We start from the raw sequence: 24234 nt of genomic DNA, 5'->3' as shown, positions 1-24234 counted from the left end.
TCCTTGAAATTTTGGGTATTTTATATTTTTTTAAAAGCATGGATTAAAAGTAAATTTTTAAAAAACTTTTTGATGTTGGAATTTTATTCAAGAGTTCTATGTTTATACTACATTTCTCGGGGTCCAGGGAATTTCTTTTCTGTGCATCACCCTAATCTGGAACTGAGCAATTTCGTGACTACCTTGGTGAGCAGTGAGAAACTTTTTAGTTTTTGTTATAGAATTAAAGGGGCTCTATCAGCAAAATTATGCTGTATGAGCCCCACATATGCGTGGATAGCCTTTTAAAAGGCTATTCAGGCACAGCTAATGTTTTAAAATAAAACCATAAACACATATATGTAAATTATACTTATCGTGCACGGTGGGCGGTGATGCACGGTCCGACGTCATCTTCTGGCATGCCTTCCTCTTCTTTATTCTTCTTTCGGCGACTCCCTCCGTTCTTGGCTAATGCACACGCGCCGGATTTGAACCAAGCCTGCCGGAAGAAGAGGACGATGAAGCCGGGGAAAGGCCAGGACTGGAGGGCGTCGCCGAAAGAAGAAGAAAGAAGAGGAAGGCGTGCCAGAAAATGATGTCGGACTGTGCATCACCACCCAGCGTGCACGATAAGTATAATTTAGGGCTTGTTCACATCTGCGCCTAGTCTCCATTCATGCAGGTTTCCGTTTCCAGCACAAAACTGAGCAGGAGACGGAAACCTGCAGGACTCTTTCATACACATTCATTTGAATGGGTTTGAAAGATGTCCAGCCGTGAGCGCCGGTGAGCGTTTTATGCCCTCCACCGCAAAACCGGTTTTTTAAATCGGACACAGAGTCGGACATGCAGTACTCTGTGTCCAGTTTTAAAAAAACGGTTTCGCGGCGGAGAGCATAAAATGCTCACCGGCGCACACGGCCGGACCCGGTCTGACAGCTTTCCGTCTTCTGCATGCAGAAGACGGAAAGCTCAGAACGGACTCCGGGCGCTAGTGTGAACCTAGCGTTACATGTATGTTTTTATGGTGTTATTTTAAAACGGGGGGGGGGGGGGGTTAAAATAACATTAGCGGTGCTATTCACGCATATATGGGGCTCATACACTATAATTTTGCTGATAGAGCCCCTTTAATATAGGTGTATGCTAAATATAATATAAGTAAGTAATTTTGATATAAATATAATACTTACATTCTGTTTTACTGATTTGATGCAAATATAAATAAATTTGATCTTTATGACATAGAAAATGCTTAGCTTGTTGGTGTGAGGTTGTGAAGTATTCTTTTTGATTTATTGTATTTATTTACAGAACTTGAAGAAATACAGTCTCAGTCCTTGGTTCCAGGTGATGTCATTGTTTTGGGTAGAAGCAAGCTTTACTTACCATGTGACGCCATTTTAATCAGTGGAGGGTGTACCGTGAATGAGGCAATGCTAACTGGTACTGTCTTTTAGATAATTACTATTTTTTATGTCATTATTTGTAATTGGTTATAGCTTGAGTTTTTATTGTATCTGTCAGTGTATTCAGGGTTGTTTTATGGACAGTGTTTTATCAAAAGCCAAACCAGATTCAATATTCTGATTGCCAAGTGGTGCCAAATTATGTGTAATCCATATATGTGAATAAATGAATGGGGGATGTCAATTATAGCAGATCATATAATTGATCATCAGTGGGAGGAGTTTCTTGACTCTCCTGCCCCTTAAGTCATCTCTTAAAAATTTCCGTATTTCCGTATTATGATGACTGTAATTTTTTTTACAAGATAAGTAAGGACTAGAGATGAGCGAACACTAAAATGTCCGAGGTTCGAAATCCGATTCGAACAGCCGCACACTATTCGACTGTTCAAACGGATTTCGAACCCCATTATAGTCTATGGGGGGAAATGCTCATTTTCAGGGGTACGCAAAATTCGATAAAATTATACTTACCATGTCCACGAATGACGGTCGGGCTGGATTCTACTTGAAGTCTTCTCCCGGAGCAGCGTCCCCACGTCTTCTTCCGGCTGGAATTCACTCTGCCTAGGCATCGGGGCCTAGGCAGAGCCGACTGGGCATGCGCAGTCATGCGCGGGCATGCGCAGTCGGCTCTGCCCAGCCCGACGCCTGAGTAGAGCCGACTGCGCATGCGAGGGCATGCCCGCGCAGTGCCTAGGCAGAGTGAATTCCAGCCGGAAGACGCCGCGGGGGCGCTGCAGGGAGAAGACTTCTAAAGGTAAGAGAAGAACCAGCGTTGATTGTCAGAATGTATAGCATTCTGCCAATCAACGCTGGTTCTGCATCGAACCTTAAACTTCGAACAGCTAGTAGTGTTTGATCGAGTACGAGTATTTCGAATACCGTTGTATTCGATCGAACACCTACTCGATCGAACACTACTCGCTCATCTCTAGTAGGGACTCTTTATTTGTGGAGCAAGCTGTACTTTTTATCAGTACTAATGTTTTGTATGTATGACTTTTTGATGACTTTTAATTGCTTTTTACTGTCCCACAAGGGGACTTGAACCTGGGATCTGTGGTCCCCAGTGCAATGTACTGTAATACATAGTATTGCGGAACATTGCACATAGGCTTCCTATGTCAAATGTGCATTGGCACTAAGGAGGCCTTTGTTCGGCCTCTTGGCTGCCATAGAAACCCCTTGGACCCCACAATCTTATCTCTTTATACTTTATACTTATCTTCTTATCAATGATCTGATGAAGGTCCTAATTAAACTGAAATGTTATACTATTAAGTTTGTGAATTACATATGAATAACATATATTATTGCACGATCATGTGTGTCTGAACCTTTTCATATTACATTTAATGGAGTGAATTCCTTTCATGAGTTACTTCTTATTTGGCACAAGGGTTTGAGAGACATATTCATAGATTAATTACAGTAGATGTGTTTTTATTTTGGAATTTCAAGGTGAAAGTATTCCAGTGACAAAGACACCACTTCCAAAAGTTAACAACTCCATTCCATGGATGGCACACAGTGGTGATGACTACAAGAAACATGTCCTTTATTGTGGAACTGAGGTGATTCAGACTAAAAGTAACAGTCAAGATCTTGTAAAAGCCGTTGTTCTACAAACTGGTGGGTGTTCTGGTTTTCACATACGTGAATAGTTTACAATGCTATAGGTTAACAACATATAGCCCAAGCCATAAGGTACTTTTAATGAGTTTTCTGAACTAGACAACCACTTTAAAGGGGCTCTATCATTGGGAAAAGTCATTTTTAACTACATACATGCATAGCCTTTAGAAAAGCTATTCCACACCTACCTTTTGTATGTAAATCGCCTCAGTGGTTTTCAATAAGTCTGTTTTTTTTCATATGCTAATTAGCTTCCAGCCAGAACAGGAAGTTGTCATCAGCCTCCTCTCTGCTATTCTCTCCTATGTGTGTGTGTAAACAGGAAGCTGAGTCATCATCAGCAGCAGCCTGTGCTGTACACACACATAGGAAAGAATAGCACAGAGGGTGCACAATGAGACTTCTGGGACGCATCAAGAGGCTAAGTAGCATATGGATAAAAACCTTGCAAGAGCAGGCAAATATCCTGGACCGCTGTGGTAACGGTCACTTTATATATTGTAAGTCGATGGCTGGTCAGGTAATGGATGGGGTGTACATCTCACCCAAACTACTCAGGTGGGTGAGATGAGTAAACTCCAGAAGGAATGTTTGTTTTCAGCAGACAACTTTTGTCTGCTGAGCATTTTGGTAGATGCTCAGTATTGGGCTGGATTTTTAGGAATAGCAGGTAGGTTGGTAGTGGGACCTGTCATTCCACCCCCCTCCAGTCCACACTTTGGGGATGTTCCAGCAGCGACTCAGCTGTTGAGAGTCTGCTCATCAAGGAGGCTTAAGAAGTCAGCTCCAGCAGCAGACTGGGGGCAGAGTTTGGCTGGAGAGCCAACTGAGAGGTCATATTTTTTGGAGCTGTGTCCTGAATGATTCTACTGGCTTTTGGATTTCTGTTATACTAGGTGAGGTAACCTATTCTATGTTTAGTTAGAGCCTAGCCGGGCAGGTATTTATTTTTGTATTGTTTCCTTTTGTTGCTGCACTACCTTTTTGAGTGAAGATAAACTCTTCCTTTGTTTTGGACTAAAGAATCTGGACTTTTGTGTCTATGCCACCCCACCTAGCAACCCCAGACCATGATAATATATTCACTTCTATGGGACTGACATTCAGATGGAGCACATAGAGGAAGTTGTAGACACCTGTTCGGATCACTGGATGTCCCAGTAATTGCACATGAAAGTAATCTAATGCTTATCCCTTACCTTATGAAAAATCACTTTAAGGCCGGAGCCCCACAGGATGGAAGTGCCACGATTTGCAGCATTTTAAAGTAAGTGCAAAGTGAATGGGATTCTAGCAAATCCCACGCCCACTTTACGGTAAAAACTGCAGTGCGGACACACCACGATTTCCCAAACCGGTTTTGGAAATCGCAGCATGCCAATTATATTTTTGGAAATGCCGGACGTTTCCCCATAGATATAATTGTAACAGAAAGTCCATGGAGGAAAACTCTGCAAACTTTCTTCTTCAAGCACTGTGGGAAGAACCACAATGTGTTGCTGCCACGTTTTTTCCCGCAGTGCTTTTTGGCTGTGGGATGTTCCGTAGAGCCTTAGCTTAAGGCTAAACTCCCTCATAGCGAGCCACAGCAAAAAAGTGATGCAAGAAAAAACACAATGGAAACACTTTGAAGTTTTTCCCGCAGTGCTTTTCACAAAAAGTCTTTCTGCTTCAATTATACCTATACAGAAAGCGTCTGCATTTCCATAGGTATAATTGACATGCTTCGATTTCCAAAACTGCAGTGGTTGTGGATGTGCGGATGGGATTCGCTTTGCAGGGACTGTAAAACGCTGCATTTACACCACATCGGGCCCAAGTCTCATGCACTTTATGGAAATGCAGCTTATTATATAGAAGATTTTGCTGCAGTTTTTTAGTCAAAGCCAAGGATAGCTAGAAAAGGAGTGGGAAAATTATAGGAAGCTCTTATACTTCTCCCTGTTGCTCAGTCCATTCCTGGCTTAAGCCTCAAAAAAACACAGCAAAATCTGAAACAAAAAAAAAAAGCGGCATTTCTACAGCATAGGGCCTCAGTCTAAATTAGGAAAAAACAATGATATCGGTATAACTTTTTAAAAATAAGAGATTAAATGTAAACAAATGAATTTGGAAATATCATTTATAGTTGTGGTTTTTTTTACAGTTCTTTTTGTTTTGCTTTATTTAGGATTCAATACTGCCAAGGGAGATCTAGTAAGGGCCATTCTATACAACAAACCAATGAATATTAAACTGCATAGAGAAGCACTTAGATTTCTTATCATGCTTGTGTTTGTTGCTCTATTTGGAGTTACATATACTGCAGTTGTGCACAAAAAAAATGGGGTAAGTATTTTGTTTAAGCTGTGAAAGTGAAATGAATACATTATTAATAGTGCACCTTGACAGCTGTTGACATATCCATGCTGTTAGTAGGTGGGGTTAAATCAGAATTGTAGAGCATTTCCTAGGAGCTCTGGAATAGCCCGGTTTAACTTAATAGCTAGATAGATAATTGTAATGATAGCTCATGATCACAATCACGGTAACAACACAAAGCTATATTCTGTTTGTTTTCATTCTTGTATTAATAGGGTATGCAGTCACATATTTTCAGAAATTTATGTGACTAAAAACCAATTTGCACCAGGGAACTCCAGCTGAAAGTCGTGCCAAAAACCTGCAGATTTCATTTGTTTTTTTGCCATGACTAGAAGCAACAATCCAGGAGTAACATCTTAACCCTGGGAAGGGAAGAAACAACAGGGAATGATGCTGCAGCCTCAGTAAGGGTCTGAACCTGTTTGGCTAACTCATCTACCAGGCCTGTCAAGCCAACCCTCCTGGCTGGAAGGTCCAGAATAAGATCCATACTAATACAGAGGGAAACAGAAGGTTATTTGGGCTTGCTGTTCAGTTAGGGAATTACTAAAAGCACAAATCCACAGTAGCTGCTGATGAGCCTGCACCAGACTTGATAGGAAGATAGGTTGTCAATCACACAGGTAAGGCTAAAATAACTATTAGGGTGCAGTCAAACGGAGGTAAATGGTGCTGAATTTGTTGTGAATCCTCATCTGATTCAGCGCTGAAAAAAAGCCTCCCATTGACTTCAATGGGTTTCTTTTTCTGCTAGCAGAAAAAGGAACCCATTGAAGTCAATGGGAGGCTTTTTTTTCAACGCTGAAATTCCACACCAAATTTCTCAGCATTTTCCTCTGTATGAATGGACCCTTAGGGTAAATTCACACAGGGTTTTTTGGTCAGGATTTTGAGGCCGCATCCGCCTCAAAATCCTGACCAAAAAGATGGCTCCCACTGAAATCATTGTTCCGGCTCCCAGAAATAAGAAGCAATATGCTCATTCTTTCAGGAGGATCCATCTGAAGATACTCCCTCTCGACTAGGCCCATTCATTTAGGCCTAATCTGGAGCGGAGTGCGCGACTGGATGCCGGTGCATTGCAGTCGCAGCTACCTGTTTTTTAAACCAGAACCTGAGGCGGAAGCCGCCTCAGGTTCCAGCCTAAAAAACCCGTTGTGTGAACTTACTCTCGGATGAGCAGATAGAAACCAAAGGTGTGGTGAAAAATCTATTACAAAGGTGAGGGCATAGGACAGTGTTCCATCAATACAAGAAGAACCCTAAGGCTGGGGCCCCACGGGATGTTAATGCGGAGACGCTGCATGAAAAATTGTACAGTGAAGGCAATCTCATCCCCACTTTGCTGAAAAGATTGCAGCACGGACACACTGCAATTTGCAAAGCCGTTGCAGCTTTGCAAATCGCAGCATGTCAATTATATCTAGGGAAATGCCGGCGGCCTTCTCGTAGATATAATGTTAAGAGAAAGTCCGCAGATCAAAACTCTGTGAACTTTCTCTTAAAAGCGCTGCGGAAAGAACCGCAATGCGTTCACGCAGCGGTTTAGTGCTGTGGATACGGTCTGTGGGGCCTTAGCCTAAGTAAGGAATCATAACTGAACACGCCTCCTGTCCTGCAGCATGTGAGTGGAGGGTGGCACAAACAGCCAAACAGGCAAAGGTGTTACACACACAATGTAAAAAAAAAACTTGTTAAACATGAAATATTACATATGTTATAGCCTCCTGATCTAGTCGGTTTTCTGATGGCAGCATGCAAGGCCAAGAATTTCAATGAGTTTATCAAGAGTAAAACCTAAAATTCACTTTCTATAAAATTTTATACAAATTGACTTAAATTTTCCTTTTTTCCATTGCTTAGGCTAGTACTCATGACATCGTACTAATGTCATTTCTGATGGTAACATGTGCAGTAAATCCAACCCTTCCAGCATCTATTACACTTTGCCTTCTATATGGTCAAGCAAGGCTGAAGAAACAAGGCATCTTCTGCATCAGTCCTCAAAGAATGAATTTAGCTGGGCAGCTGAATGTTGTATGTTTTGATAAAGTAAGTTTCATTTTTTTCCGTAATTTGTATTATTTTAAATAAATGGTCATTTTATTAGCTCTTTAGTACCGGCCTTAACATTCATCTATTCACTATTCTGAGCACAGAAACAGGAGATAAGTGGTGATAACATTAAACCAAGTTGGGGCTACACGTTGGCTTAGTGGTTAGCACTGCAGCCTTGCAGCACTGGAGTCCTGGGTTTGAATCCTGCCAAGGGCAAAAAATCATCTGCAAGGAGTTTTGTATGTTCTCCCCGTGTTTGCGTGGATTTCCATCTAAATCAAACAGGTTGTGTTTACAGATCTCCTGCTCTTTCATAGCTCATAATAATGCAAACTTTGGTGGAGGTTAAATAAGTGACATTTTTTAAATACTAATCCAAATTGTTAACAGGAAGGCGTTACAATGGTTTTGGAATCACATTATAAAATGTATCAATTTCTCTACATAGACTGGCACTTTGACAGAAGACATCTTGGATTTGTATGGGATCCTTCCATGTGATAAAAGCTGGTAAGTTTTAGTCAGTAAAAGAGTTGTAAAGTATGTGCCTGCAACAGATGAAGTTGTTGACCAGGCAAAGATCATAAAAGCATTTAAAGTGTGCTTAAACTTTTTTTCATATTTCATGAGACAATAACATAGTTGAAGCCAACCAACTTTGTAATATACCTTGTTGAAGAGGTTTGTGTTTCTTTACTTATTTATTTCCTCTTCTCTCTGTGCTTAACACTTTCTCTGCATTCACAGATTCTGTCCGTACACAGAAACCCTTATACAGAAGTATACAGTTTACATTGAATAGTGGTTAGTACTATTGCCTTGCAGTAGTGGAGTCCTAGGTTCCAGTCAAGGACAGCATATGTATGGAGCTTGTATATTCTTCCTGAGTTTGTATGTGTATCATCCCACACCCCAGCAGGTAACAGGTCTTATTTACTTACCAAACCCCGTTCCTTCTCACGGCCACCTCCACTTCGCCTTTTGGAGGAAGAATGGAAAGCAGAGGCAGCTGTGAGCAGGAGTGGGGATCGGCAAGTAAGGCCGCAAAAGTATTTGTTGGGTGAATACTGCTATCATTATACATTGAGGTCTTTTCAGACCCCAGAGTATAATGATCAGAGGCCCAGGGAAGGTGAGTAAACATACAAACCACTGTTACTCACCTCTCCGACACAACTCCAGCCTCTGTAGTGACATTTAAGATGTCATGTGGGTCAGGCTGGCGTCAATATGCATAATGACACTTGCATAACTCACTTCTGTGACATCATTGTAGAGAACTGAACTTGCATAGCCCAGGAGTGGTAAGTACTAGAGATGAGCGAACAGTGAAATGTTCGAAGTTCGATTCGAGTAGCCGCTCAATACCCGACTGTTCGATCGAACATCGAACCCCATTATAGTCTATGCTGAATAAATACTTGTTTAGGGGGAAACCAATATTCAACTCAGGAGGGTCACCAAGTCCACTATGATACCACAGGAAATGATGCCAACACCCTGGAATGCAACTGGAACAACCGGGGAAGCATGTCTGGGGGCATCTAACATGCCCAAGTCACTGTATTACGTCGGGATCCCTGTCGGCTTGCGATATGCGGGAGCTGACTTTTTCCCTTAGGAATGCATTGACCAGCGTTGATTGGCCGAATGCCATACAGAGTACAGCATTCGGCCAATCAATGCTGGTTCTGCCGAGTCTCGTCTGTCAGGAGGCAGAGTCTAATTTCGGACCAGAATGGAGACTGCTGTGGACCGATCTTAGACTCCGCCTCCTCCGGCAGAACCAGCGTTGATTGGCCGAATGCTGAAATCTGTATGGCATTCGGCCAATTAACGCTGGTCAATGCATTCCTATGGGAAAAAGTCAGCTCGCGCATATCGCAAGCCGACAGGGATCCCGACCAGATAGAGCCCCAAAGAGCTGGGTGAGTGACATTCCCCCCTAAATAAAGGTAATCCTTAGCTAACCCTGCCTGTACATCTATCCCTGTCTCACAGTCACATGGTTCACAGTCTCATATGAACCAGATATTAAATCCACTGTTCATATAAATTGGAGGTCACCTGAATTAGCCAGCCAATTACTTTTTCCGATTGTTTTTCAATGCCTCCGTTGTCGTAGTTCCTGTCCCACCTCCCCTGCACAGTTATTGGTGCAAAAAAATGCCAGGGAAGTTGGGAGGGGAATCGAATTTTTAGCATGTTTGCCACCTGGTGTTCGACTGGAATCGAACATCTCGAACAGCCTGATATCCGATCAAACATGTACTCGATTGAATACTGTTCGCTCATCTCTAGTAAGTACCACTGTTTTTTATGTTTGTCACCTCCTCTGGGCCTCTGATCATTATACACTGCTAAGTTTCTGCCCACAATGGCTTCTACTTCCTGGTCACTAACAACACATGGCTAGAATTGCAGTAGCAGGGAATTGGTGAGTTATGACTTTAACATTTTTACATCTTTTTCTAAATAATTGTTATAAGTCACATAACTATTAATGTAGTTGCAAAGTTAATGTGCATCAACATTTTTAGTTTTCAGGATATGATATTTTTCACATCTTCTAACAACCTATGCTGGAGCCCAGTACTGCAAGCAATGACAAGTTGTCACTCGCTCATCAAATTGGATGGAAAATTACAGGGAGATCCACTGGACCTGAAGATGTTTGATGGAACAGGCTGGGTAAGTTACATATTACTTATGTGCATTTGCTTTAGACATGCTTCTTATGGTATCTGGACGGTTCTAGCTTTGACATATTCTTGACATAACTGAAGGTCACCATAATGATGGTTTCCTAATGGAAAGCCTGGTCAGAAATAGAATATTGCATGCCCCTTCATGCACAATATGGCTGCAGACAAGCATTTTAGGCTTTAAGGCTAAGGCTTCACGGGCTGGAAACGGCGCGTTAAAGCGCTTCGGGAACAACCGCGGCGGGAATGCATCGTGGTTCTTCCCCCAGCGTTTTAAACAGAAAGTTCATGGAGTTCTCCTCCGCGGACTTTCTGTTACCATTATATCTACGGGAAAGCCGCCAGCGTTTCTGTAGATATAATTGACATGCTGCGATTTACAAAACCGTGCTGTCGTTTTTTTCCCACAAAGGGGGCAATGGGATTCACATGAAACACAGTTTTAACAATATCTCTTAATCTGATCTTTACACAGGAACTTGAAGATTATAACATAAAAAACAAGGAAGATGGTGTATTAAATAGCTGCACGATGGTAAAACCCGGACCTACTGCTCCAAAGGCAAGTCAACTATATTTTGCTATTGTTAGGGTTGTTTTTGGAACTATTTTAACATGCTTCATGCGAAGATTATGAGAGTTATCTTCAATACCATTAGTTTTAACCAAAGCAGGAAGTTAGCCCAATTGTCCTACTCTTCTTTATTAGACATGACCGAGTACTGTTCGGATCAGCCGATCCGAACAGCACGCTCCATAGAAATGAATGGATGCACCTGGTACTACCGCTTTGACGGCGGCCGGCCGCTTAACCCCCCGCGTGCCGGCTACGTCCATTCATTTCTATGCGAGCGTGCTGTTCAGATCGGCTGATCCGAACAGTACTCGCTCATCTCTAATCTTTATTACTGTACATACAGGAGAATTACAAATTAAGAGTCGGTTCTTTGGGACCATTACTGTATGCTGTAAAACCTATTTTGTTCTATCAATAGCTCAGAAGCCACATGTGTGTATGGGTTCTCTAAATGTTACGACCCAGCTATAGATAACACAGATACTATTAAGTGCTAGTGGTAACAGGAGTGTCATATTATTTTACTTAGAATTTTTGGTGCCAGAATGAAAACCAAGAAACTGACAATTGACACAAGGGTTAACACATTAACCCTTTAATAAGCTGTTTTTCCCTTGTAATACTCAGTATAGATCAAGACCATTGTATTTGGAAGTTTTAGTTACTTACAGAATTCTTCACCTCAGTCGAGAATAATTTCTCTGCCCTAGCCCTGTATCTAAAGATGCTGACCAAGGCAGAGTTGTATGTTGAACCCCCCAGCATCCAATACTCTAAGCAAATGTTCCACCGAATCTCCTACAGCTATACCCCTGATGACCTACATAATATTGGGGATCTCTTTAATCACACAGACAGCTGAATTCTTTAGGAGTATGAACAACATTATAACACAAAAAAGTAAAGAAAACCCTGTATATTTAATATATTAGATGTTCTGTATGCACTGTGGGATGTATTAATTTCTATACATTATTAACTGCTTCTCAAATTTCTATAATTGTATCAAGTAGGCACCAGTGGAAGGAATCCTTATTCTGCACCAGTTCCCATTCTCCTCCAGTTTACAGCGCATGTCGGTGATCACCCAGATCATTGGAGAGAGTAACATGACATTGTTCATGAAGGGGGCACCTGAAATGGTTGTTCGCTTTTGCAAACCAGAAACAGGTAACTAAAACTATCATAGCAGAGGTACTATCAAAAAATGATATGCATCCAAAAGATTTTCCAGCAAACCAAAATTATAAAACTTAACTTTTACTCAAAAGGTATAAAACATGGGGATTACATCACCATTTGAAGAACACGAACATGATTGACCAGCTGACGCGTTTCAGGACTAGTGTATTAACGTCCCTTACTCATAGTTGAAACGCGTCAGCTGGTCAATCATGTTCGTGTTCTTCAAATGGTGATGTAATCCCCATGTTTTATACCTTTTGAGTAAAAGTTAAGTTTTATCATTTTGGCTTGCTGGAAAATCTTTTGGATGCATATGATCATTTCACCCCAATACAGTCGGGGGTTTCTGTGCAACCTATTTGGATCTCAACGTTACACATTTTTTCGTGGAGTAGAGCGTTTATTCTGCTAGTTACTATCAAAAAATGGTCCATGTCCTGTACTTAACATTACCTGTTTTACTGGAATTTTCCTTCTATGCCTGCCCACATAGGTAAGCGTGATATAAAATTGGGCTCCAAAATTTCTACTTTTTTACAGCAAAAACTGCAGGAAAAGATTCACTATCACTCATAATTTATTCATTTAAGACTCTGCTAGATTTAGGCTTAGAAGTCCAATGGGCAGTCCTCCTATTGACTGATAACACTCCCTGTATGAATGTATATACACTGAATACTATCAGTTACTAGGCAGGATCTCCCACATGGCTGCGGGCAGAAGCTTCAGCCTAGTTACATTGCCCCCTTGCTAATCTCATCTCCTGTAGATAGCTGGCACCTCTCTTGTGACATCAGGGAGTGAGAGGACTGTAAGATGTCAATCACCCGAGAGGACATGAAAGCAAGCGGACAGTGTGACTAGTCTGAAGCTGCTCCTCACCCATCATGACTACTTAGGGTGACTGACTTTTAATTCCTTCAGACATTTATAACCTCACTTTGCTTCAATAGAAAGATTACAGGGGTCACCAATGGAAAGGGAATTACTTCATCCTGCACATGATGGAGTCAGTTTATGGTGGAAAAACAACCTGAAAAATTTCCTTTAAAATGTATGAAATATGTAAATTTATTTGTAAAAACAAATGATGACGTATTTTACTACAGTCTGCAAGACTACAAATAATTTTAATTCTTAATAGTCCCGAACAGCTTCTTTAAGACACTTGATAACTACACAGTCCAAGGCTTCCGTGTAATTGGACTAGCATATCGGTCGCTGCAAAAGGAAGGTCTTCCAAAGTCTTCTGATATAGACAGGTAATAACTTACTCAACTGATACATTGAGCCCCCTATCATTCACACACTAAATGGTCAGAAATCTTTGGGGCACCTATTCATTAATCTGTATTGATGTACGTTATTGTGTAACAAACCAAAAGGCATAAGAAAATACTGTATTGGATGAACACTATAAAAAGTATTAACATTACTAATATTAACTCTCCTGGTCCTCTTCTAACTGTGGCTTCTCTTTGACATACAGTATAAGATGCATTTCATGTCTTTTTTCATCCTTTTAAGATGTAGTTTAATCTCCTTCTGCCCTTGTTATAATGGAAGCCATCTCTTTATGCATTGCCTCCTGAGATTCTGAAGGCTTAAATAACAACATCCAATTCATAAAGGTAGAGCTGCAGGTAAAGGAGGGAGCAGAAGAAATAAATAGTATGAGCCTGTGATAAGACAGAAGGTGAATCTCAGACTGTCCTTAAAGGGATTCTATCATTAAAATGTTTTTTTTTCCAGACTAACATGTAGGAATAGCCTTAAGAAAGGCTATTCTTCTCCTACCTTTATATGTCTTCTCCGCACCGCCGCTCGGTAGAAATCCAGGTTTTCTTCGGTATACAAATGAGTTCTCTCACATCAATGCTGTGAGACAATTCTCCAGTGCTGCCTCCATCTTCTTCTGGAACAGCCTTTCCCCATGTCTTGTTCCGGCACTGGCTTCAAACTTCTACGCATGCACAGTCAGCTCTGCCGTCGAGCCTTGGGCAGATCCAATTGCGCATGCCCGCCTGGTGTAAGCAGCCACAAGAAAGTGGCTCAAAACACCATAACAAAATCTGCAACAAAAAAAGCTGGATTTATATAGCATGGGGTCTTTCCCTAAAACTGTCTGTGTACAGGATTTTAATTTCTACCAGTCATGCAAAACAAGCAGCTTTTAATAAAGGACAAGTAATGAACAATATGTTTTGCATTGAAGCCAGGAACTTCATGTTACGCCTCTGGTGCAGATATGTTCTGGCTGTGAAGCAACCACTTACTGTGTGACTGTGCGTAATACCAGTGTTTTCTACGATAATGGTTTGCTCTTTGCAACAGCCACATGGTTTTGCAAATTTAACTGGAAGAACTGTGCATCCATTAACAATTTATATGCTATAAAGAAACAAATTTAAGCTGTCTGAACCTCCCCCCCCCCAAAAAAAAAAAAAAAAAATGGTGTTATGTGTGATCTTGCAGCAGGTGACTAGATCTCAGCCTGAACATGTGACTTTACCCTAATAGTATGTTCACATATAGGAATCGGACACCTATTATTCTCAATGGGAAGCAGAGATTGCAGAAGGACACTGAAAAAATCAACCTCCTGCTCCATCTTGCCACAGATCACACAACTCAAGACTCCTTGCTGATAGGGCGCATTCATCTGGGGCTAATCAGCAGTGGAAAACAGCGACAATATGCTAATAACCTGCTATACCGTGGCCAAATATAGGAATTTCTCTTCATTTTCCGCCATGTGAACATGGCCTTTCATAGGAAGAAACTTTGGCTAGCCGCTTGAACCTGTGATTTGGCATAAGATATAAGACTAACTCAAAGTGTCAGTAGACAAACTACACAACTGCACTGATGCTTTACTGAAAATATTTTATTTTAAAAGGGAAGTTGTGGAGCGTGACCTCACATTTCTTGGTTTATTGATCCTGGAAAATCGACTTAAACCAGAAACCAATTCAGTACTGCAAGAACTTAGTGAAGCCAATATTAGAGCCGTGATGGTCACAGGTATTTTATACTTATTTCACTTATTATTTCTTAGGATAACTATTGTAGCTTTTAATTGATAATTTGCATAATCAATGTGCCTTACTGTAGATTTATATGCAAATAGCTCAGTCATCTGTGCTGCAGCCAATGTCACACTGACCCACCAGAGTACAGAGGATCCAGGTTCTATCACAATAATGATCCAGCATGAAACACCCAAATTTGTAGGGGATTATAGTCTATTTACTATGGGTTGGTAAAGGGTGGGCCTCCTGAATCATTTCATCTGGTGGGCCCAAGTGTTCCCACACTGGCTGCCGCCCTTTTGTTCTTTAGAATTTCCAAACAGGAAATCCTTGTCTTCCATGTTACAGTGAAATGGCACCTTGATCCCGGTCACTGTATCTACAAGTCTAATAGCTCATATCCTAAGAGCTTGCTCATATACAAATGACTGAATCCACCTCTTTCATTAGTATCAGAGTGACAAGACACTGTATTAAGCCACCACGTGAAGGCTCTGAAGAGACGTAACATGGAAGGGCTATGTTGCTTCTTCTTGCAGTGTTATCCTTATTATTGAGCTGTTATGTACAAATTGCTTCAGATATAATATATATATATATATATATATATATATATATATATATATGTAAAATCTATAATTATATATATGAATATCCCTCTTCTTAGACTGGCTACAATGTCTTACTGTTTCTATAGGTGATAACCTTCAGACTGCTGTGACAGTTGGTAAAAAATCAGGAATGATTCCTTCCAACAGTAACATAATAATGTTGGAGGCCTGCGAACCCGAGAAAGACTTACCTGCTTCACTTACTTGGAAATCTCTGACTGAAATTCAAGCAAATGGAAACCATTCAAAGACTAAAGTATGTTTCAACATTACTAAAATAAAAAAAACAACACTATTTTGTAGAACACGTTAATAGAGTTTTCAAGGAGTTATTTAGTAACAACTTATCCTTAGGATCCTTAAGAACTATATCATAGCTACAAGGGTCCAGCACTTCTACTTTACAAGCTCATAAGATCATGTTCATCAGTCACAAGACCTGTTTGCATCTCAGTTCCATATAAGTGAACTGCAAAATAAGAGGACCAAGTTGTCTCAAGACAAGGAGGACCCGCGCTGATACATTTAGGTGAAAGGAAACGACTTTATTGGAACAACACACAACGCGTTTCAGGCATGCACCCTGCCCTTCTTCAGGTGTAATGGTTCTAAAACAAATAATAATAAAAAAAACATATAGCAAAATTTATCCTAAAATCCTCCTTGTCTTGAGACAACTTGGTCCTTTTATTTTGCATTTTTCTACACCCACGTGGTGGAAGGTACCCTGCAGCTGTACCCATCTACAGGATCCCTGCCTGGATCCTGTTGCTTTGTGAAGTGTTGTGTATTCACACAACTCTGAAAGGTGAGCCTATACTGTTATTTCATCAAAACCTTAAAAACCACAGATCTACACTACGGTTTGCTCGGTGTCTTTTTCTTTCTTCTTTTGACATACAAGTGAACTGGGCTGAGCTGCAGTTTTGGACATAGCTGCTAAACAATGAACTGTACTTGGTAAGAACTCAAGTGGTGCCAGCACTTGTTTCAATACTGCGGCCTCTTATAACAACGGATTGGTGGAGGCAGCGACTGCCACCGATCTCATAATGATGAACTAACTTAAATGGAGTCTTTCAGCAGTAAATTGAATAGAAATCTAATTCCGGTACTTTGTAGAGTTGTTTCTGCAGTTTCCAAATATGTATCTGTTGCTCAACTGTGGCGCCCCAATTTCATGTAAATATTTGTTCTATTCATATGCAGATTCAAGTAAATGTGCTTTCTTCTTATTTCCACATGAATATAACAACAATTTACATGAAAATGGGGCTCCAAAGCTGAATAACAGGCATTTTTGGAAACTGTAGAATCACCTCTGCAAGGCATTGTGGTCAGGTTTATATATTTACTAGCTGGTACCCGCGACTTCGTCTGCGGTGATTGTAGAAGTGGGTATATACAGGCGCGGGTAAGGTTTTCGTACTGTGTATAAGGGATGGGATATAAAATGTAACTGTGTATCTTGTTGTTGCTGTAATTCTGAGAGCACATGAGACTTTTGTGTTGAATGTAATTTGTATTTCAGCTGCTATACGGTGTTGGTATAAACTGTACATAGTGACTTTGGGACAGAGGGATTTCAGGTTAATATACTTCGATATACGACATTGTATGAGTTGTTATTTTGCGCCAGTACATGTAAGTTTTGGACACAGGATACTCTTGAGCAAGCCACATAAAGTCTGGCCCTGTGCATGACAGTTTAGTAACTCCATGTGCCTCTTATTAATAGCAATTAACCCCATAATGTCCCTCACATTAACCCCTGTGTAAGAGTTACTGATAGAGATGAGCGAGTACTGTTGGGATCAGCCGATCCGAACAGCACGCTCGCATAGAAATGAATGGACGTAGCCGGCACGCGGGGGGTTAAGCGCGCCGGCTACGTTCAAGCGGAAGTACCAGGTGCATCCATTCATTTCTATGGAGCGTGCTGTTCGGATCGGCTGATCCGAATAGTACTCGCTCATCTCTAGTTACTGATATGTGAGAGACTTGGAGGTAATAATTAAGTATCTTCATTACTGAGGTCTTTTATTAGTACCTCCATATGTCTCACATATTAGTAATCTTTATATGGGGCACACAGGGGTTAATATGAGGGACATGATGGGGTTTATTCCTATTAATGTGAGGCACATGGAGTTACTAAAACTAAACTAATAACCCCAAATGCCTGACATTAATGAGAATAGGAACTAAAGGAAGGGAGCTGTGTGTTTCTTACTTTCAGTTTGCTAGCAGCTTCCTCTCCTCCTCAGAGAACGTTTGCAGGATGCAGACGGCAGGAGCTATCACTATAGCAGGCAGAGACCTGAGCGATTAAGCTCCACCCCCTGGGTTTCCTGCACCCCTCTCACAGGGGAGTGTCCTTATGCTTGAGCTCTAGCACAGCACTGAAGAGACTCGGACTTCATTTAACTCTTGCAGGTCCTGTGCTGCTGGCGTGCCAGTGGAATATGGCAGGAGTGCCACTCTTGGCACGTGTACCAGGGGTTGCTGACCTCTGCTGTAGAGGGTAATATGAATTTTGTGGCTTGCTATGGTCCAAAGTGTGTGAGATTGCAGAGATAGTGATGTGAGTTTGGGTTTTGTGGGGGGTCCTGGGAAAAACGTATGTGCGCTATTGTGACGAAAAGTAGCCTATTGCGCAATCGAGTGTAGGGACTATGTTTGTGGAAAATTTCAGCCAAATCGGGGTCCAAAGTGTGTGAGATTGCAGAGATAGTGATGTGAGTTTGGATTTTGTGGGGGTCCTGGGAAAAACGTATGTGCGCTATTGTGACAAAAAGTAGCCTATTGCGCAATTGAGTGTAGTGACTATGTTTGTGGAAAATTTCAGCCAAATCGGTGGAGCGGTTTTTGCGTGATTGACCGCCAAACATCCGAACATCCAAAGTCACAAACCCACAAACATTTCACATTTATAATATTAATAGGATTAATGTTAATCTAGAAAATCCAGTTACGGTATATAACAGTTTCTAGATTCTGCAGATGTCAGAATCATACTCAATGCTATAGAACATAACTCACTACATATATCACAATGTACAGGAATACACAAAAATGTAATTATGCTGCTGGACAACTTAGCAGAAGTAAAGTCATCCACAGAATTCAACATATATAACAGTAAAAAAAAAACCTTGGCTGAAATATCTTTGAATGAAGGTTTGACAACCAAACACTAATGAAAAATAAATGGGAAACAATTTATTGTATCTTTAGCAATAAAAAACTGCCTGTAATTCATTATGGTATAATCATGATCCACATATTTCTCTTATTTTCCTCTCTGGAGTCACATATTAATGTTGGAGAAGGATGGATCAACAATCCCACTACCTTGGGAAATTTTCACTTTGCAATGAATGGAAAATCCTATCAAGTTTTAACTCAATATTTTCCCAATATGCTACCAAAAGTAAGTGAATTATTATAGTTTTTCCTCAATATTTACTAGTATTTTGTACCATAAATTAAAAAGGGTAAAAAGTTTACTATTTAGCAAAAACGTACAGAAGGTTGAGTTCCCGAGGCAGTGTAATAGGAGCAGCATCTGAAATCATTTTGATAACAATTTACCCAGAAGTATGTTTTTCTCCTACATATTATATACAGTATATAGATAGATGATATACAGTCCTATGAAAAAGTTTGGGCACCCCTATTAATCTTAATCATTTTTTTGTTCTAAATATTTTGGTGTTTGCAACAGCCATTTCAGTTTGATATATCTAATAACTGATGGACACAGTAATATTTCAGGATTGAAATGAGGTTTATTGTACTAACAGAAAATGTGCAATATGCATTAAACCAAAATTTGACCGGTGCAAAAGTATGGGCACCTCAACAGAAAAGTGACATTAATATTTCGTAGATCCTCCTTTTGCAAAGATAACAGCCTCTAGTCGCTTCCTGTAGCTTTTAATCAGTTCCTGGATCCTGGATGAAGGTATTTTGGACTATTCCTCTTTACAAAACAATTCAAGTTCAGTTAAGTTTGATGTTCGCCGAGCATGGACAGCCTGCTCTCAAATGAGCTGAAAACAAAGATTGTTCAACATACATGCTTTGGGGGTGTGTGGCTAATTCCGGCACCGGGAATCTTGTTAAAGTTGAGGGTCGCATGGATTCCACTCAGTATCAGCAGATTCTTGAGAATAATGTTCAAGAATCAGTGACGAAGTTGAAGTTACGCCGGGGATCAGGGGCGGATCCAGGGCCGGGCGAGCCGGGCAACCGCCCGGGGCCCCGCGGCGCGGCCGGGACCTAACAAAATGGTCCCGGTCGGCATGTCCCGATTCCAACTAAGCTCAGCGTTAAAGCAGGAGCTGACAGCTCCTGCTTTAAACGCCTATGTATTCAGCTCATCGGCGGTAGGATGCCGATGAGCTGACAACATAGGCGTTTAAAGCAGGAGCTGTCACAGCTCAGCTCCTGCTTTAACGCTGAGCTCCGGCATTTGTAGCCGCGATGTGATGACGTCATCACATCGCGGCTACAATATGTGTATGAGGGAGAGAGCTGCGGGGGAACGAGGAATGGTGAGTGTGTGTGTGGAGAGGGGAGAACGGCATGACACTGGGGCAGATGGAGGGGGGAGAACGGCATGACACTGGGGCAGATGGAGGGGGAGAACGGCATGGCACTGGGACAGATAGAGGGGGAGAGAACAGCATGACACTGGGGCAGATGGAGGGGGGAGAACGGCATGACACTGGGGCAGATAGAGGGGGGAGAACGGCATGACACTGGGGCAGATGAAGGGGGGGAGAATGGCATGACACTGGGGCAGAGACGGGGGGGAAATGAAACTGTGGGCAGATAAAGGGGGAGAATGACATGAAACAGGGAACAGAGATAGGGGGGACATGAAACTAGGGGTAGATGAAGGGTGTATATGAAAATGGGGGGGAGATATAATTTACGGGTGACTGTAGGAGGATTATACTGTGTGGAATCACATGAAAATTGAATGAGAATGGGTGGAGTCAACATAAAAGTGGGTGGGGCCTAATTTGCTGCGGCGCGCTGCGCGCACCGCACGTGTTGTTCCCTCTTTCTAGCCTTCAGCAGTTGGGAAGTACAGGTTAGAAGTGCGAGACCCCCAGTAAGTAGGGCCCCGCCAAAGTCAATTGCCCAGGGCCCCGCAAACCCTGGATCCGCCACTGCCGGGGATGGATATTTCAGCAAGACAATGATCCAAAACAACGCTCCAAATCGACTCGGCTATTCATGCAGAGGAACAATTACAATGTTCTGGAACTAAAAATGATTAAGATTAATAGGGGTGCCCAAACTTTTTCATAGGACTGTATATATATATATAGAATAACAGGAATGTCACAATATAGACTTATAGAAAAATGATGCTCCAGAACTGTAATTTAAGTCGGAGTATTTACTAACATAGAAAGGAATCTCAAGGAAGCTAGCAGGTCCTCTTCAACCCCTACCTGCTGCAGCGATGTTTGATTTTTCGATATCTATTTTTTATTATTCTCTTCCTTCCAAAATTTTTAGTGGACAGTAAGCTTACCTTTAGCAGCCAGTGCTAGGCAACTGCCACCAAGGCAAATGAAATTATAGCATACATTAAAAAAGGCATAGAGAGCTCATGAAAAGATCATAGTTGTGCCTCTATACAAATCATGAGTTGACTATTGTGGGAAATTTTGGGTACCAGTGTTCAAGAAGGACACAATCGAGCTAGAGAGAATGCAGAGAAGGGTGAATAAGTTAATTAGGGGAATGGGTGGATTGGAGCACAGAGACAGATTAACAAACCTAGGGAGCCTTCACACAGAGTTTACGCTCCGCTCATTCTGAATGTAAACTCGTTCAGAATGAGCGGCGTTAAAACAGATCCCATTGATTTCTATGGGTGCCGACATACGCACGCTACCCATTGAAATCAATGGGAGGCTTTTTTTACCTATTGCTTTCAATGTGATACGCGCGTATGCCGGCACCCATAGAAATCAATAGGATCTGTTCAGAATGAGCGAAGCGTAAACTCCATGTGAAGGCTCCCTTTGGGTTATTCAGTGTAGAGAAAAGACGGCTAAAAGAAGAGATGCTCTGTCACTTTTTTATATGACACATTTTATATTTAATAATTTTTGTTTCTCAAATAAAGGTACTGTTAAATGGAACAATTTTTGCAAGGATGACTCCAAAGCAAAAATCAAATCTTGTTGAAGAGCTTCAAAAGTTAGAGTAAGTTGGAAACAAATGTATTGTCTGTTCCTACGTATACTTCAACATGGCTGTATTTGAATGTGTATCTTGCATTTGTATTTTGTAAGTCAAAACTAGGATTGGGTCCAAAGTACAGCCCAAATTTTTCCATCAAACTTAATTTATAAATACTTGTGCAGTGGTTAGCAATGTAGCCTTGCACCACTGGAGTCCTGGGTTTGAATCCAGCCAAGGACAACAATTGCAAGGAGTTTGTATGTTCTCCCTGTATTTGCGTGGGTTTCTTCCAGGTACTCCGGTTTCCTCTCACATATGAAAGACATACTGATAGGGAATTTAGATTCTGAGCCCTGTATGACACAGTGTTGACAATATCTGTAAAGTGCTGATGAATTTGATGATAAGTAAATAAAAGCACTGATAAGTTTTTTGCAGCTTTTCTCTTTTGCATATCTAACACCATTTTGGGTCAAAAAGGCAGTATCCAGGTGTAATTTTAAAGTCTAAACCAAATTATTTAAAAGTCTACATAGGCAAAAAAAAAAAAAATTCCAAATTTTGCACTTCCTCTGCATTTTTATTTTAATGATCACTAATTAAATTATAATATATATATATATATATATATATATATATATATATATATATATATATATATATATACACACACACACTCGCACACATACATATATTATGAATTGTATGTAAACCTTTAATTTTCCTCATATTCTTGTTTTAGCTACTTTGTAGGTATGTGTGGGGATGGAGCCAATGACTGTGGGGTAAGTAAATGTTAGTTTCATAGATTTGTATTATATATCAGTAACATTGTGAGAAGTTAAAACAAACAAAAAGTTAAAACTTTATAGACAAAACGACTATAATTTAATATTATTATATTACAATCAAAGTGTTATAATAAAATTAATATAATTATTCATTTGGATATTATGATTATGGGGATACCAAATATGTTTGTATAATATTGTAAAGAGTAAATGTAAATAATATAAACAGGTTAAATATAGAATTGTATTAATAAGCAAACCCAAGTGAATTCTAAGACTTCCCAGACACACAGAGATTTCTATGGCCAGTTTGTCCATTTTATACCAAATTGGCCATTAATCTCTGTGTTTATGGGTTGACATTTATTGGGCTTGTACATATTTTCCCTATATTGGCTATGCTATCTGATTCCAAATGTAAATGTGATTCTGATTGTAGAAACACGATTGGAAAAACCTATGCAGTATTTGGGAACGTTCCTAGTTAAAGTACAGGATATATCAACTATTGTCTGGGTTTGTTTATCATTCAAAACTAATAATTCACATATTCATTTCATTCACAGGCCCTCAAAATGTCTCATGCTGGAATTTCACTATCTGAATTAGAAGCATCTGTTGCATCTCCATTTACTTCCAAAGTTCCGAATATTCAGTGTGTACCGATGCTCATCAAGTAAGTTTTGTATTAATCCAAAGGTAAATCCAGGTAAATCCAAAGGTCATTTTATAGGCACTGCCACTTTCCACTCCGCAGTCATTTTTTTGATTTTCATTGTTACACCTCTCCTTCCAAAAGTCATAACTGCTTTATTTTTCCATTCACAAGGCAATATGACAGCTTATTTTTTTGCGGGGCAATTAGTAATGTGTCTGAAATATTAAATGGTACCCTTACAATATACTGGAAAGCTGGAAAAAATTCAGAATGGGGTGGAATGAGAGAAACATTTTCTTATGAGTCTTGTTTTCACAGTGATTGCTGTGCGAAAGAATTGTTACTTATATTATACAGGACGGCATGACTATGCCTATACCAAATAAAAAACTTTGAAAGAAAAATTTTCTTAGGGTCACCATATTCACCCATTACTTGCTTATGTTTCCTTTTACAGAGCTACATGTTGCGTAAGGAGTCTTTTTTTTGCTGGTCTACATGTGCTTTTAGCTTATACCGTTATTTGATGGAATATGCCATTGCCATACTGTTGGCACAATAATAAAAAAATAAAACAAACACCACCACTATTGCTTTTTCCAGTACTAATGCAATGTTGATGTGGCATTCTGCTCCCATAAAGGGATAATTTTTGGTGGCTTTTTTCATCACTTTTCACTTTGGCTCACACAGCTACTTTGTCTCCCACATAACAAGTCTGTAGCACTTACAAGTCATTAAAACATTCTAATTTATCTACAAAACTATAGGTTTTTGCAATATTGTCACCATGTCTATCTAAAAAACGAATGGAAAGCACTTTTCCTCAAAAAAAGGGTAATTTTTTAGAGTGTTTTAAATGTTAAAATGTGTTAACGCGAATGGCAGTGCAGTATACGGTTAAACCTTGAGTTTGTATTCACTGCTTGCCATCCATTTTATCTTAAAACA

At 40.5% G+C, this 24234-nt stretch overlaps 1 protein-coding gene across 1 annotated transcript in view; it reads left to right on the top strand.

The window, feature by feature from the left end:
- LOC142197889 (putative cation-transporting ATPase 13A4) overlaps positions 1-24234 on the top strand; it is a 68225-nt gene that overhangs the window by 29668 nt on the left and 14323 nt on the right. The window contains exons 9-23 of the mRNA XM_075268559.1: positions 1297-1428; positions 2916-3086; positions 5260-5417; positions 7317-7505; positions 7960-8021; positions 10052-10202; positions 10692-10778; positions 11807-11963; positions 13123-13240; positions 14878-15002; positions 15708-15877; positions 18932-19054; positions 21776-21855; positions 22577-22619; positions 23192-23301. Of these exons, the coding sequence (XP_075124660.1) occupies positions 1297-1428; positions 2916-3086; positions 5260-5417; positions 7317-7505; positions 7960-8021; positions 10052-10202; positions 10692-10778; positions 11807-11963; positions 13123-13240; positions 14878-15002; positions 15708-15877; positions 18932-19054; positions 21776-21855; positions 22577-22619; positions 23192-23301 (1876 nt within the window). The remainder of the gene's footprint in view (positions 1-1296; positions 1429-2915; positions 3087-5259; positions 5418-7316; positions 7506-7959; positions 8022-10051; positions 10203-10691; positions 10779-11806; positions 11964-13122; positions 13241-14877; positions 15003-15707; positions 15878-18931; positions 19055-21775; positions 21856-22576; positions 22620-23191; positions 23302-24234) is intronic.

This window comes from Leptodactylus fuscus, chromosome 3, assembly GCF_031893055.1.
Source record: "Leptodactylus fuscus isolate aLepFus1 chromosome 3, aLepFus1.hap2, whole genome shotgun sequence".
Lineage (NCBI taxonomy): Eukaryota > Metazoa > Chordata > Amphibia > Anura > Leptodactylidae > Leptodactylus > Leptodactylus fuscus.
The sequence above is the reverse complement of the archived record's forward strand: the minus strand, read 5'-3'. Positions and strand labels throughout refer to the sequence as shown.